At 36.1% G+C, this 13,880-nt stretch overlaps 1 protein-coding gene and 2 non-coding genes across 5 annotated transcripts; all 3 read right to left on the bottom strand.

Moving 5' to 3' along the window:
- Positions 1-2,579: 2,579 nt before the first annotated feature.
- Positions 2,580-5,613, bottom strand: LOC132117130 (large ribosomal subunit protein uL22-like). Of its 3 annotated transcripts, none has more exons than XM_059526213.1 (7): positions 5,568-5,613; positions 5,082-5,131; positions 4,956-4,996; positions 3,688-3,822; positions 3,188-3,286; positions 2,846-3,037; positions 2,580-2,660 (listed from the first exon to the last, which is right to left on the bottom strand). In XM_059526213.1, the coding sequence occupies exons 2-7, from the start codon at positions 5,119-5,121 to the stop codon at positions 2,613-2,615; spliced, it is 555 nt and encodes a 184-aa protein (XP_059382196.1). In that variant the 5' UTR covers positions 5,122-5,131; positions 5,568-5,613; the 3' UTR covers positions 2,580-2,612. The 3 variants fall into 3 exon arrangements, with proteins under 3 accessions (XP_059382196.1, XP_059382193.1, XP_059382194.1); XM_059526210.1 differs by lacking the exon at positions 5,568-5,613 and adding an exon at positions 5,330-5,406; XM_059526211.1 differs by lacking the exon at positions 5,568-5,613 and adding an exon at positions 5,248-5,267.
- LOC132117583 (small nucleolar RNA SNORD58) lies at positions 2,726-2,789 on the bottom strand. The gene has a single exon (XR_009425775.1). It is a non-coding gene; the product is annotated as a small nucleolar RNA SNORD58 (small nucleolar RNA).
- On the bottom strand, positions 3,570-3,636 carry LOC132117584 (small nucleolar RNA SNORD58). The gene has a single exon (XR_009425776.1). It is a non-coding gene; the product is annotated as a small nucleolar RNA SNORD58 (small nucleolar RNA).
- Positions 5,614-13,880: the final 8,267 nt, after the last annotated feature.

Here is a 13,880-nt window from a genome sequence, read left to right as displayed (position 1 = left end):
TAGGTTCATGTGAGATGTTATTTAGGGCGTCATACCACACGCATCCACTGGGAGTCATCAAAACTATTTTGAATTTTGCTTAATGATTTTTTCTCTAGATTTCTCTGTGAATTTTACTTCTATCTCAAAATAACCACTAAATATGAAATCCTGAGACTCAGACCTTTCCAATGATATGTTTGTTGCCAAGATTATAAAAGGTTTTGGTTCTAGAAGACCATAATGCATAATGTTTTATGACACTTGACCCTGCCCACTATGGGGGAGGTGACCGCCATTAGATTTAAAGTACCATTTCCATGGTAAAGTAATGTCCGATTCCAAAATGGTTTTTACAGAATTAGGGCTGGGACAACGCGTCGAGGTCATCGATGACGTCGACGCAAAAAATACGTCGACGCAAAATATGCGCATCGATTCGTCGACCTGTTTTTATTTCTCTAAAAAACGTTTGCAAAACGTTTACCTTATGTGCGCTGAATATACGCGATGGCCGGATCAACATTCTGTCCAACGTTATATAACCAATCCAGGGGTTTTTCTGCATTGATCTTTTTTTTTGGCGGGTGTCAAAGCCTTATTTGTTCGGTGAGTGACAGTGACAGAGCGCGTACGAGAGAGTGCCCTGGCTGCGCGCGCACTCACAGTCTTCAAACAACACAAGCGCTTCTTGCTATCTCTCTCCCTTGTGCAAAATCAAAATCATTAAACACGATAGAAAAAGGGCGAAACACCAAAGTTTCACGCGCAGTTTCACTCACAGTCTTCAAACTACACGAGCGCTCTCTCTCTCTCTTCCCCCACCCCTCGTGAATATTAACCAAAATCATTAGACACGATAGAAAAAGGGCGGAACGCCAAAGTTTCACGTGGAGCAATCGGAGATTTTTTTTTCTCCATGACAGGCTGCTGGCTCCCACAGTTAAATTTTTTATTTTTATTTGGGAAAAGCACTCTCTGTATTAGCTTAAAGCCCTAAAGTTTACATTGGTTACTGTATTCTTTCAATTGCTCTAAACAAGTATTTTGGGTGAACTTTTTTATTGAATGCTAGACATCAAGTTGTTGTTATTTTCATCTGAAAGAAGAACTTTTTTTCAGTAAGCTAGGCCCTATGTGTTCAGTAAGCTTGTTTCAGTAAGTTATGCGTTTTCAAGACTTCAAGGTTTTATTGAATGCTATGCTCTATACAATTGCAAAGTAATGCATTCTTAGTCAGTCTTTTATTTTGTAATTTTAAGAGCAATAAACATATATTGCAATGTTAAGGAATTCATGTTTTTTTCATTCAGATATGTAAATCAACATGTATAAATTGTTAGTAGTCAATTAATGGGGAGATAATCGAAATCGAATCGGACCGAAAAATTAATCGTTAGATTAATCGATGTATCGAAAAAATAATCGCTAGATTAATCGTTTAAAAAATAATCGTTTATCCCAGCCCTACACAGAATGAATCTTGGGCTTCTAAGCTTTCAAATGATGTATGATTTATGATGATTACTAAAAGATTTAGTAAAAGACAACAACAAAAAAGAGTGGCAAGCGTCCCACAGGTGGGACAGTGACAGTTATGGGGTTAATTTATTTTACCAAGCTCCTCACCTAGTGGGTGGTGTCAGGTTTTGTATTACACAATTTATTTGAAGTACTTTATTAAAAAAAAAAAAAACTTTTCTAATCTTGACAAAACACGTATCAAAAGGTTCTGAGTCTTACGGTCCCATCTTCCAACTGTTTTTTGATATTGAGACTAAAATATATAAATTTGATACAGGAGAATGCATTAAAAAAACACCCAGTGGCTATTTTTGGTACAACGCCTAAAAATCTCATGGGAAGTTACATTTTGTGATATCAATTTAAAATTTAGAACACAAATTGGTTAGACATACGACTTTGATTTGATAGTAATTTTAGAGTAAAAATTATTTTGTAAAATATACATTTAATATAAAATTTTTAGAGTACATTTGATTTACAGTAAATGTAATCATTTTTTGAAGTTACTTTTTCTTTTTAAAAAAAAAAAAAAAACAAGACCAAACTTGTCTATATTCCAAAACATTCTTAAATTAAAACCATTTAAATTTAGTGTAATGTTACATATATTCTCAATATACTCAATACTCTCTTTTTATACCCTAAACAGGCAACGTGACTCAGGAGTCACATACATTTCAAAACGTGCTAAATAACAACATAAACAACATATGACTAATTTTTTTCTTCGGCACCCTAAGACAATGTTCAGAATTAATGTTAGCAGTAATATAATTTTTTTTTCCAAAAGTAAGCTTAATATATAATTAACTACCTCAAAATCTGAATGTTCTCCACCCCTGGCAGCCATGTTGGATTTAGATCAGGCTGACTATTATACCACTGAAAACTTGAAGCAAATCATGTGACCAGCATACTTGAGACAAACCAGGCATTGATAAATGATAAAAAGGATTTAATTAAAAAATTGTTCTTATGCCCAAAAAAAGACAAACTGTGACTCGTGGGTCACGTTGCCTGATTTAGGGTTAATTTCCAAATCAAATAAAATCACAAAAAAAGGAACAGAGTCATTTTGTAGTACGAATGTTGGACTTTATTTACATTTACTCCCGAGCCATAAGTTTCTGCTTCTTCAGTTTCTTCTGAGAAACCTGTGGAAAAAAATAACTGGTTGAGTGTTGGTTGATACCCAGGCCTCCACATTTAATGCACAATGGCTGCTCAGAATATAATTCCTTTCATCATAAATCCAAAGGTGTCCTAAGTGGTCATCACTACAGCAAACTGTACAGTTTATTTTTATATATATAATTCAGAAAAACATTAATGAACATACCTTTTTCTTCTGAGAAACCTCCTCCTCTGGTTTAGGAACGATCTGCTCCTTCTCCGTGAGGATCATTTCGATGTGGCATGGGGAGCTCATGTAGGGGTTGATGCGTCCGTGTGCACGGTAAGTACGCCTGCGCATCTTTGGGGCCTTGTTCACCTGGATGTGCTCGATCACCAGGGAGTCCACATCCAAACCCTACAAGATCACAAAGTAGATTGACATAAAACCCATATAGCAGTGAAAGCTGTATTCATGCAAGCTAGATTTGAATTAATACATTGAATCAAGTATACGGTCCAAGTCTAAAAAGACTTGTTCACAGTGTAATGGTTCATACGCTCTTACCTTGAGCTCAGCATTGCTTTCTGCGTTCTTCAGCATGTGGAGCAGGAACTCTGCACTTTTCTTAGGCCAACGTCCCTGAGTCCAGTCATGCTGCTTGGCCTAAAAATGGAAAACATTTAAAGAAAGTTCAAATTATCTCAATTTGAGCAACACATTGAGCTTTACTATCATTCTAATTTGGGGTCAATAAGTTAAGAAATTAAGTTATTCTCGACACTTCTCATCAATAGCTTCAGCAACTGCTCAACAGAAAAAGAAAACTAAAAATAATGATTCTAAAATGATCTATTCATCAAAAAGAGAGAATTATATAGCAAATAATTGGTAAGCATGAGACTTTGAACTAAACCCAAACTTTAAACTTGTAGTTCAACGTGTACATGTTGCTCAGACTAAAAGGTGTTTTCATGGTCAATTCCAAAGGTGTCCTAAGATGGTCATCACAGCAACATGGATGGAATGGTTTTGAAAGGCAGCTTTAAAACAGGACAAAACCTCACCTGAGCACAGCGGCCAACACCACCATTGTAACGACGGAAGGGAACACACTGGTGCTTCACCATAACATCCTTCAGGTACTTGTTAGCCTTGCGGATGTGCATGCCTTTGATGGCCTGGGCGGTCTCACGGGTGTTCTGAGGACCAAACATTGAGACAAACCAGCCTAAGTCACTTTACAAACTAGAAACGTGCCTACTCAGAAAACACTTCATCGTCTTCATGAATACTTTAAAGTGTCTGAAGTTAATCAAGATTGCAGCCACACTGTACATTTGTAAATCTGCTCAACCTATAACTAATATTCAGATATAGTGTGCAACTATCAAGTAAAACTCACATTAATTTCCTCCATGAGCCTTGGGCCTCTATTCACAAAACATTTTCTTCTTACCAATAAGGGTTCTCCTAAATAGCAGTAAAAGTTTTCAGCCAAGAGTTCTCTTAAAACCAATTCACCAAGCTGCTAAGACAAACTTTTAGTAAGGAATAGAGAGAAGTCTTGAGCTAATAGTAAAGGTGAGGTTGACCTCGATGCTATGGATGATATCACCGGGATGTAAAATACTCTTAGGCTGATGATACACAGGGCAATTTTGAGCAATGCTGCTTAGGCATTTTCCCATTGAGAATGGGTAACAAATTACTAACTGTATACTTTAGATCCATCGTGGGCCCCGTGTCTCACATGTTGCCCGTTGACGTCAAAACTGGCCAAAGTTGCCCTGTGTTTCATCAACCTTAGAACAAAAATGTAGTTCTGACACTCCCATTATTTTTAAGACTTTCTCCTAAATCAGGAAGTTACGAGCTACTTTTAGCCTTAAGATGTTTTGTGAATACGGGCCCTAATGTTTAATGATAACCAAAAATAAAATGCAAGAGAATTATACTTCCAAAAATCAAAGCGTCTTCTGGAATTTACCAATAAACAGCATTATGTCAAAAAATGCCAATCAAGTCGAGCTAAATACAACATTTACATACTCGACATTTTCGTTATATATTTTGGTAAACAAATATCCATGAATTAACGTTTTTGGTGCATGGATTTCTCAACACCCAAAAATAAAACATCAATGCTTCAGAAAGCTTCTAATGTGATTAAGAGTTAGTTGGGTTACAAATTACGAGTGAGAGCTTTTAAACTCCTATGGAGAAAATTAATTCAGAATATACTTTCATAAACAAGGTTGCACTCCAGACGCATGAGTGACCGTCAGCGTCTTGACAATCATTCAGACTGTAACATGAACGGCTTCGTTCCTACCTTGAAGTGAACACGAAGGTTGGAGCCCCTCGACTTGCATGCTGCAGAACACAAAACATTTACCAACTTACACAGGTTCAACACCATGCAGTCATATAAAGTTAGATCAAGTAGCTACTAACTCACATTTAGTCGGGTTCTCTGGGTCGAGTGAGTAGCGGACCATTTTCAGAGATCTAGAGAAAATGAATGACATCGGATTCTTAGAAAAAGCGTAGACCAAACAAAAAAATTTGTTTAATATGTTCAGAAAAAATAACCATTCTGACACTAGCGCAAATACCACGCGTACCGCATAAAACATACATTGTAACCAGACAGTTTCTAAAGTCTTCAGAGACTGAAGTTATGTATTTATTAGTAATCTGACGCACATGGAGCTACATTCATCTGAAGACGAGTCAACTCTAGAAAATGGCAGAGCACAGGCGACCATCTATCTAGAAACATAACATTAGGATTGTTACTTTTACGACTCAAATTTTCTAAAACCGTTAAATATATACAAAGCAAACGTGTCGATGTATTATTTGGACATAAAAACTTGGGATGATGGTGATACAAAAGGGATTTTTTGAGCACCGCTGCGGTAGGATTATTAACGGCACTTACGTTCTCAGGCCGCGGAAGAGAAGAGGAAGTGAAAGGCATTCTGGGAGATCAAATCCGTTCCCGCTTCTTCGCTGAATGTGATCTGCTTTGATAATTTGTTAGCGCCTCCCAGTGGATCAGTGATCGGTTATTTGAAGGCAAGTGAAAGAGATTGCGTGAAAAAACCACAGACATTATAAAAATTACAGTAATAGAGCTTCTCGAGTACTATAATAAATTTATGATATGTAAAAATAAATTTAAGTAATGATTACAATAAGGGGATCCGTGGGAAAAATAAATAAATAATACAAATATGATTAATAAATAGTAAATAAATAATAGCTAATAAATAATAATTTACATAACTATTTTAATAAATTAAATAAATAAATACATGTATCCAACTGATCCAGGTGGGTTCAAGGTGTGTGTTTACTGCTGTGTGTGTGCACTTGGGTGGGTGAAATGCAATGCACAATTTCCTTTCCTATATAATTCATAGTAAAATAAACAAAATAAAACAAATTAAATAATACATCCAACAATACATTACTAGTCATATTATTATTTGTATGAATATTTATAATATTTTTTTTGTATGGTATAAAATTGGTCTTTATAAATGAATATATATATATATATATATATATATATACAACCCGAATTCCGGAAAAGTTGGGACGTTTTTTAAATTTTAATAAAATGAAAACTAAAGGAATTTCAAATCACATGAGCCAATATTTTATTCACAATAGAACATAGATAACGTAGCAAATGTTTAAACTGAGAAATTTTACACTTTTATCCACTTAATTAGCTCATTTAAAATTTAATGCCTGCTACAGGTCTCAAAAAAGTTGGCACGGGGGCAACAAATGGCTAAAAAAGCAAGCAGTTTTGAAAAGATTCAGCTGGGAGAACATCTAGTGATTAATTAAGTTAATTGATATCAGGTCTGTAACATGATTAGCTATAAAAGCTTTGTCTTAGAGAAGCAGAGTCTCTCAGAAGTAAAGATGGGCAGAGGCTCTCCAATCTGTGAAAGACTGCGTAAAAAAATTGTGGAAAACTTTAAAAACAATGTTCCTCAACGTCAAATTGCAAAGGCTTTGCAAATCTCATCATCTACAGTGCATAACATCATCAAAAGATTCAGAGAAACTGGAGAAATCTCTGTGCGTAAGGGACAAGGCCGGAGACCTTTATTGGATGCCCGTGGTCTTCGGGCTCTCAGACGACACTGCATCACTCATCGGCATGATTGTGTCAATGACATTACTAAATGGGCCCAGGAATACTTTCAGAAACCACTGTCGGTAAACACAATCCGCCGTGCCATCAGCAGATGCCAACTAAAGCTCTATCATGCAAAAAGGAAGCCATATGTGAACATGGTCCAGAAGCGCCGTCGTGTCCTGTGGGCCAAAGCTCATTTAAAATGGACTATTTCAAAGTGGAATAGTGTTTTATGGTCAGACGAGTCCAAATTTGACATTCTTGTTGGAAATCACGGACGCCGTGTCCTCCGGGCTAAAGAGGAGGGAGACCTTCCAGCATGTTATCAGCGTTCAGTTCAAAAGCCAGCATCTCTGATGGTATGGGGGTGCATAAGAGCATACGGTATGGGCAGCTTGCATGTTTTGGAAGGCTCTGTGAATGCTGGAAATCTATATAAGGCAAGAATGGGACCAAATTCCAACAGCAAAACTCCAGCAACTCATAGCCTCAATGCCCAGACGTCTTCAAACTGTTTTGAAAAGAAAAGGAGATGCTACACCATGGTAAACATGCCCCGTCCCAACTATTTTGAGACCTGTAGCAGAAATCAAAATTGAAATGAGCTCATTTTGTGTGTAAAATTGTAAACTTTCTCAGTTTAAACATTTGCTATGTTATCTATGTTCTATTGTGAATAAAATATTGGCTCATGTGATTTGAAAGTCTTTTAGTTTTCATTTTATTAAAATTTAAAAAACGTCCCAACTTTTCCGGAATTCGGGTTGTATATATATATATATATATATATATATATATATATATATATATATATTATATGTGTGTGTGTATTAAGGATACTATAAAAACCTATGAAATATAAATGATTATTTAAATTACTGATTAAATTAATCTATTATTTACTCAACCAATACATAATCTTTCATAGTAAAATAATTTTTTTCAGCGCTAGAGGGCAGCACAGGATAAAATGATGAATATTGGAACCCGAATGGACTGTAAAACTCAATCTCAGTTTATAATTGTTTTAAGATGACACAGAGATTTTCTGATACTCCGGTTTTTGATTGTGTTATGGTGACTTTTACTTTTCTGTTGTATAGTGCTTGTGTCTGGATTTGCTGGTGTGGTTGAAAACTAATTTCAACTATGGCTGATTGACAATAACGTTGTATTGTATTGTATTGTATTGTATAAAAATAAAATCAATGACCATTTCAAGGAAATATAACATGTCTGTAATTAGTTATAATATTTTTAATAGTAACATTTTTTTTAAATCTATAGCACATTAGAGCATGATAGCTGATATGTATTGTATTGATAATGAATTCAGCAATAAAGAAATAAAACACTTCTAAGTAAGATACAGGCATACAGCTGCTGCCTATAAGTTTACAGACAAGGACAGAAATGTGTTAAGATTTATATCATGATGAAACTGCCTATTTTCATATCTAAGTTATAGCTTGGACAATGAAAGTATGCAGCAGTAACCCCATGGCATGAGTCAAAGTATTCATTTGGCACAAAACACTGGGCAAGAACTCAGAAATCCTTTATGAGACTTGTAGCCAGAGTCAAAAACTCAATATTGCAACCATATTTCCTGTCAAGAGGAATAATGCCAGCTCACTTTTTCCCTCAGGGTGTAAAAAGCTGCTGAAATGAATACGGCTGCTGCATCAGTCAGACATCAATCTTTACTTCCTTTGTTTCTTCCCTAATGCAGTGCTTTTGTTCTTGGAGTGAGAGACGGTGGATGTGAACTGGCACAGGTACACATTCTAGAATTTCATGTTGTTCCCATTAAGATGCTTGTGTTTTTGCTGACTCTTACCTGCACAGAGGTAACATATCCAGAGAGGTTTGGAGCCCTCACTCCGTAGTATCGAACCGATTCTCTTGTATCCTGCTTGGAAATCTGCTGAAGCTCACATGCATCCCTTGAGAATAAATTCAGGATGATGTTAGTGCTACGACTGGTCGACGTGTGCCCAGCATTACATTACAGCAGATTTGTTAGCCTTGCACAGCCTTGTTCAATGCGACAACAATAGATTGATCCAATAAACCTGTAGACCTCTGTCATTAAGCCTTTCATGTGCTGAGCTCATAGAATATCAGATTTTTCTCTACTATGAATATAGCATTTTGAAACTTATTGTACATTTGAATATTGTTGACACTGCATTAGTTTTTGACTATTTATGACTCGGTCATATCCTCATGGTACCTTGTCCTAGTCGCTTAAGCATTTTTTCAGACATGTTCCTGTTTTTAACTAGGAAACCTTGGTATATTTCAAAAGAAAAAAACCTTAATCTTATACATTTGTCTTTGTCAGGTATAGGAGTTTCTAAGAATTGCACAATCAATTCTAATCACATCTCCAGAAATATCTTCAGCGATTTTCTATTGCATTGATGGCTCTTTATTGTGCTGATTGAATTTAGGCCCAATCGGAAAGAGGTCCTCTTACTCTCCAGTTCAGGGCATCTCAGGTTGGACTGATCATATGGCGTTTTCTAGAACTCCTTGTCAACCTGTTAAACTGAGATATGAAAAAGTCAGATGTCAAGTTAATAAAGTCAGTAAATTCACAAAATAAATGGAATCAAATAAGTCTTACTGACTTTAGCAATTTATCTGCAATCGCCCAGCAGGATTTGGTTACTGTATGTAGGGGGATATGTTTTCTTATTTCCTCTTATTTCCAAAATACAGTCACTTATTTGGATATGTGTTTCAAAGGGAATGCTGTTATTGTTCACTAAAAGTATTATCCATATGTAGAATAATACATAAAATAATTTTGTTTAATTACTCAAATTAAATTTAGTAAAATGACTAAAACCAAGCGCGAACGAAAAAACAAAAAAATTAACAAAAAATAAGCACAAATGTTAAAAAGTAAATTAAATCACTACTACTAATAATAATAGAAAATTACCTATTACCTAAAATTAAAAAGAAAACTGAAACTATAAAAATAAAAATTAATTCAAATTTTGAATAAATGCTACAATAGTGTATACTAAAGCAATTGGTTCTATATGTGAAAATTGTTTTAATATAATATAATATAATACAGAAATGTTAATTTAGATTAGATTATATATTTTTACATTAAATCAATAAATAAATCATAAATAAATCATATAATTACACAAAATTTGCAGCAAGATGCAATTCAGTCTCATTTAAAGTTTCATAAGTTTATGCTTCAATAAATCAAAGAAATCAAGGCATTTTTCTTGAACCATACGGGATAGAATTATTTAAACAATATTTTCTATGCAGCAAAAGACAGTTTAGCCTTGTTTAATGTTTTATGCAAGTTAGTAAGGATTAGATCAGGCAAAACTGTTGCAATGCGATGGGCCAGCTTACAGAGGACCTCCCAAGAGTCTTTATTTATATATATATATCCCATAGTTTGAAGAACCAAGGTCTTAATGCTGTTTCTCCTGTGAGAGTGCAGTGGGTTAGAGAGCTCTGATTAATGAGAGGCCTGAGGGAGGACAGTCATGCATCGAGAGAGAGAGAGAGAGAGAGAGAGCATGAGTTATGAGTAAATCTACAAGTAAATATGGGTGGAATGAATAGTGATGAACTGCCAGACTGTGGGTGTGATCCTTGGGTGTGTTGCAGTAGCAGCGTGAGTCGTGAGGTGTGCTCTTCCTCACGGCATCTCTCCTCCTCTCCCTCCTCCTCACTGCAGATAACTAGAGAGTGATCAAGAGGAGGGGTGAGACTTTTGGAATAGGAGAGACTGCAGTACTGCAGAAGCTGGGCGTTGGCTGGGAATTTGAGGAGAGGGAGTAATGCTAGATGGTGAACAAATGAGGCCCAGTGGAACGACTGAATGTAAAAGAGGATATAAAACGTGAAGGATTAAATGCTAGGGGGAGTGAGAGAGAGAATGAGAGAGAGAGAGAGAGAGAGAGAGAGAGAGAGAGAGAGAATGAGAGTGAGAGAGAGAGAGAGAAGAGGTTGTATTAACACTTCAGTACTGCTGTGGAAAGACTTCAACTGACATCTTTAAGTCAACAGTTAATGAGCATTTAATTGCTTATTGATGATTTTTTTAGTGACCTCTCTCACCTTTGTGGTATCAATTAACCATTTACATACAGTGCAATACGGGACAGATGCATGTAATAAATGAAATAAAAGTGAAACATTTAAAAAAGTAAAGCAATAGCAAAATGATTGCATTAATGATTAATTAGAAAATGAGTAAAATACATGGCAAGTATTATTGAAAAAAAGTGAATAAATGTAGTTTATAATTAATCAGAAAAAACTGTATAATAGGGAACTGTCTTGGAAGAACAATATGATTGTTACAGAGAGAAACATATTTATTATTGCATAAACAAAAATTAACATGGCATTGAAGAATCAGTTACAAAATTATATAGAAAAGGCTTGTATAAAGCTTTTATGAAACATTCATTACAATGAGGAACTGTCTCAGGTGAATACTATGATGACAGAAAATGTTTGTTTTTTAGTTATTGAAAATTATTGTTTGATTGATTATTTATTGAACATTGCATAAATAAAAAACAAGTAGCATGGCACTGGAGGATAATATATTAACAAATAATATTGATATATTTAAATAAACATAAATCAGGTCTCAGGCTAAATTATTGTTATTATTATTATTAGATATATTACCTAGAAAAAAGAGTATTCAGATTTTTGTTTGGTTTGTTTTGTTTTGTTTTGAAGAGCATAAATACATACATGAAGCATTGCAAATGTACTTTTTGCTGTTTATAGGTCTGAGTGTTTAAATTAGAGAGTTAAATTTTACAAGAAATGTGGTATATAAAAAACCATATCCGATTCTATGTGTCGGATATGAAAATAATTTTCATTTTTATAATTTTTATTTCACTATGAAATAAAAAAGACTAATTGTGATTTTGCATATAAGATATAAAAAGAAAATAACAATATGCTAAAGAGATTAAAGTTTCTTTCCTATAAAAAATAATAATAAGAAGAAAGGTTATATTGTCTTACCACTCAACAAGTAGATATTACATCATCAAAGAATGCAGGCGGAGTCAAATCTCAAGGAGCAGTTCCACCCAGCACGATTAAATACGATTCAAACATAACTCCCAATGGAAATGTGTTTTTTTTATTATTATTTAACTGTGTTCAAACTCTGAATTGGTGTTTCTATGTGGCATGAAATTCTGAAAGTTTCTGCAACACTGCTGGGATTTTATCAGCACAGGGATTTGGTAAAGAAACAGGAAGCATTGTGTATCTCGATTACTAATAGCTGCGTTTAGAGTTTTAAATATTTAATGAGAGGAATCTGCAGAGACCAGACTAGATGCCTGCATTCATCATACCGAAGGAGCTGCTTGGGGACATTCGCAAAGGGCTTTTCATCAAGGACTTGGGCCGATCTCGTGAGGTTCACCCAAATGTGCCATGACTAACAGAGGCACACACAGCTCTTCATACCACAGCATTCAGAGGAGGAGCACAAAGCTCATCTCCCCAGAGTGGAGAGAGAAGTGCTCTATGGCCTGTGATACTGCCATGTCTTTGATCTCAAAGCAATGCAGGGTGAATTAAACAGCAGGCAAACTATGTGGGATGAAAGCAAAAAAGTTTTCACATTTGAAAAGCTCCTCCTATTTTTATCGTTATGTTTCAGAACTCTTAACACATTTCTTTGGTGATGCACTATAAAGGCTGGTCAAAGCAGTCAGACTGCGGGCTCCAGAAGTCTGAGAGAACATTGAAGTCTGAAACAATTGAACATTACTGTGTAAAAGACATAAGGAATATTAAATATTGTGCACTTTATGTCTACAGGTAGATCACTAAACTAAGTAAATGTAAGATATTTTTCCATTGAAACTCAAGATGATCTTCTGATCATTCTGATTCACTCTGTGCCTTCATAACATATTTTTGTCATGATGATAGTACAATTTGCAAGGAAAAGCCTAAATGATTAAATAACATTATTATTATTATGTCTCAGATGAACACTATGATGTCAGAAAATTTATATATTTATTCATTAAGAACTGCATAAATAAACAATTAGCATAGCATTGAAGGATAACTAAATAATATAAATATGTTTAAATAAAAAATTTTCTACACAATCAGAAATAGAAAATAAGGTAATTTATTATTATTGAAAAACCTAAACTATTACACTTATTAAATTTCATTATGTTACAGATCACTCAGGAGGCTGAGGAGTAACAGACAGAAGGGTTTATTAATAGACACAAGCAGAGGAGCAGGTATTGTTTGGTAGAGTGATGAATGGATCCGTGAGAGCTGGGTGAAGACGTCAGAGGAGGGAGGTGAACCACACACACGCACACTGGGGATCTTGATCGTCGGAGAATCGCTGGAGAGAGGTAAGTAGAGGAAGAGTTAGTCCTTTGAGTTAGCATACAGGTAAGACCTTATCGCGAACGAGACCGGACGCTGATTGAGTGCGTGTGTGTGGTATTTATGGTGCCGAGGTGATTGGGTAATGATGAGGGTCAGGTGAAAGTGTTCAGTACTCAGGTGAGGGCGTGCGTTGTGAATGAGTGGAGGTGGAACCTGGCGTGTTTGTAACAGTACCCCCCTCCCCACGGCCCGCTCCTGAGGGCCGAGGGCAGAGGACCCCGACGACGTGGTGGACGTCCTCTTCCCCTGGGAGCTGGTCGGTCAGGATGATTGGAGTGAAGGTGTCGAGTAAGTTAGGATCCAGGATATCGTTGCGTGGGACCCAGGAACGTTCCTCTGGACCGTATCCTTCCCAGTCCACTAGATATTACAGTTGTCCACCACGCCGCTGGGAGTCCAGGATGTCACTAACTTCATAGGCCACGCCGTCATCTAGGAGGAGTGGAGGGGGGGCCTCGGTTTTCGCCAGGTTCTGTGGAGGGAGAGACGGAAGGTTGGTGAGATTTAAGGAGAGACACATGGAACGGTACTCAGGGGGTAATTGGAGTTTGCAAGTGACCGGATTGATCTGCTGGAGGATGGTGAATGGGCCAATGAATCTGGGAGCCAGACCTTCTGACCGGGTTGATACGTTGGGGCCTC

Source organism: Carassius carassius, chromosome 36 (genome assembly GCF_963082965.1).
Source record: "Carassius carassius chromosome 36, fCarCar2.1, whole genome shotgun sequence".
NCBI classification, from domain to species: domain Eukaryota; kingdom Metazoa; phylum Chordata; class Actinopteri; order Cypriniformes; family Cyprinidae; genus Carassius; species Carassius carassius.
This window is presented reverse-complemented; position numbering and strand designations above follow the sequence as displayed.

What these genes read in the sequence shown, in the direction of transcription:
- LOC132117130 (XM_059526210.1), bottom strand. Translation starts at nt 5,391, where the DNA reads ATGGTCGCCTGTGCTCTGCCATTTTCTAGAGTTGACTCGTCTTCAGAT. An exon ending in CCCAGAGAACCCGACTAAAT is followed by an intron (nt 4,997 to 5,081) that starts GTGAGTTAGTAG and finishes TGTGTTCTGCAG; the next exon opens with CATGCAAGTCGAGGGGCTCC. An exon ending in AGGTTTCTCAGAAGAAAAAG is followed by an intron (nt 2,661 to 2,845) that starts GTATGTTCATTA and finishes TTTTTTCCACAG; the next exon opens with GTTTCTCAGAAGAAACTGAA.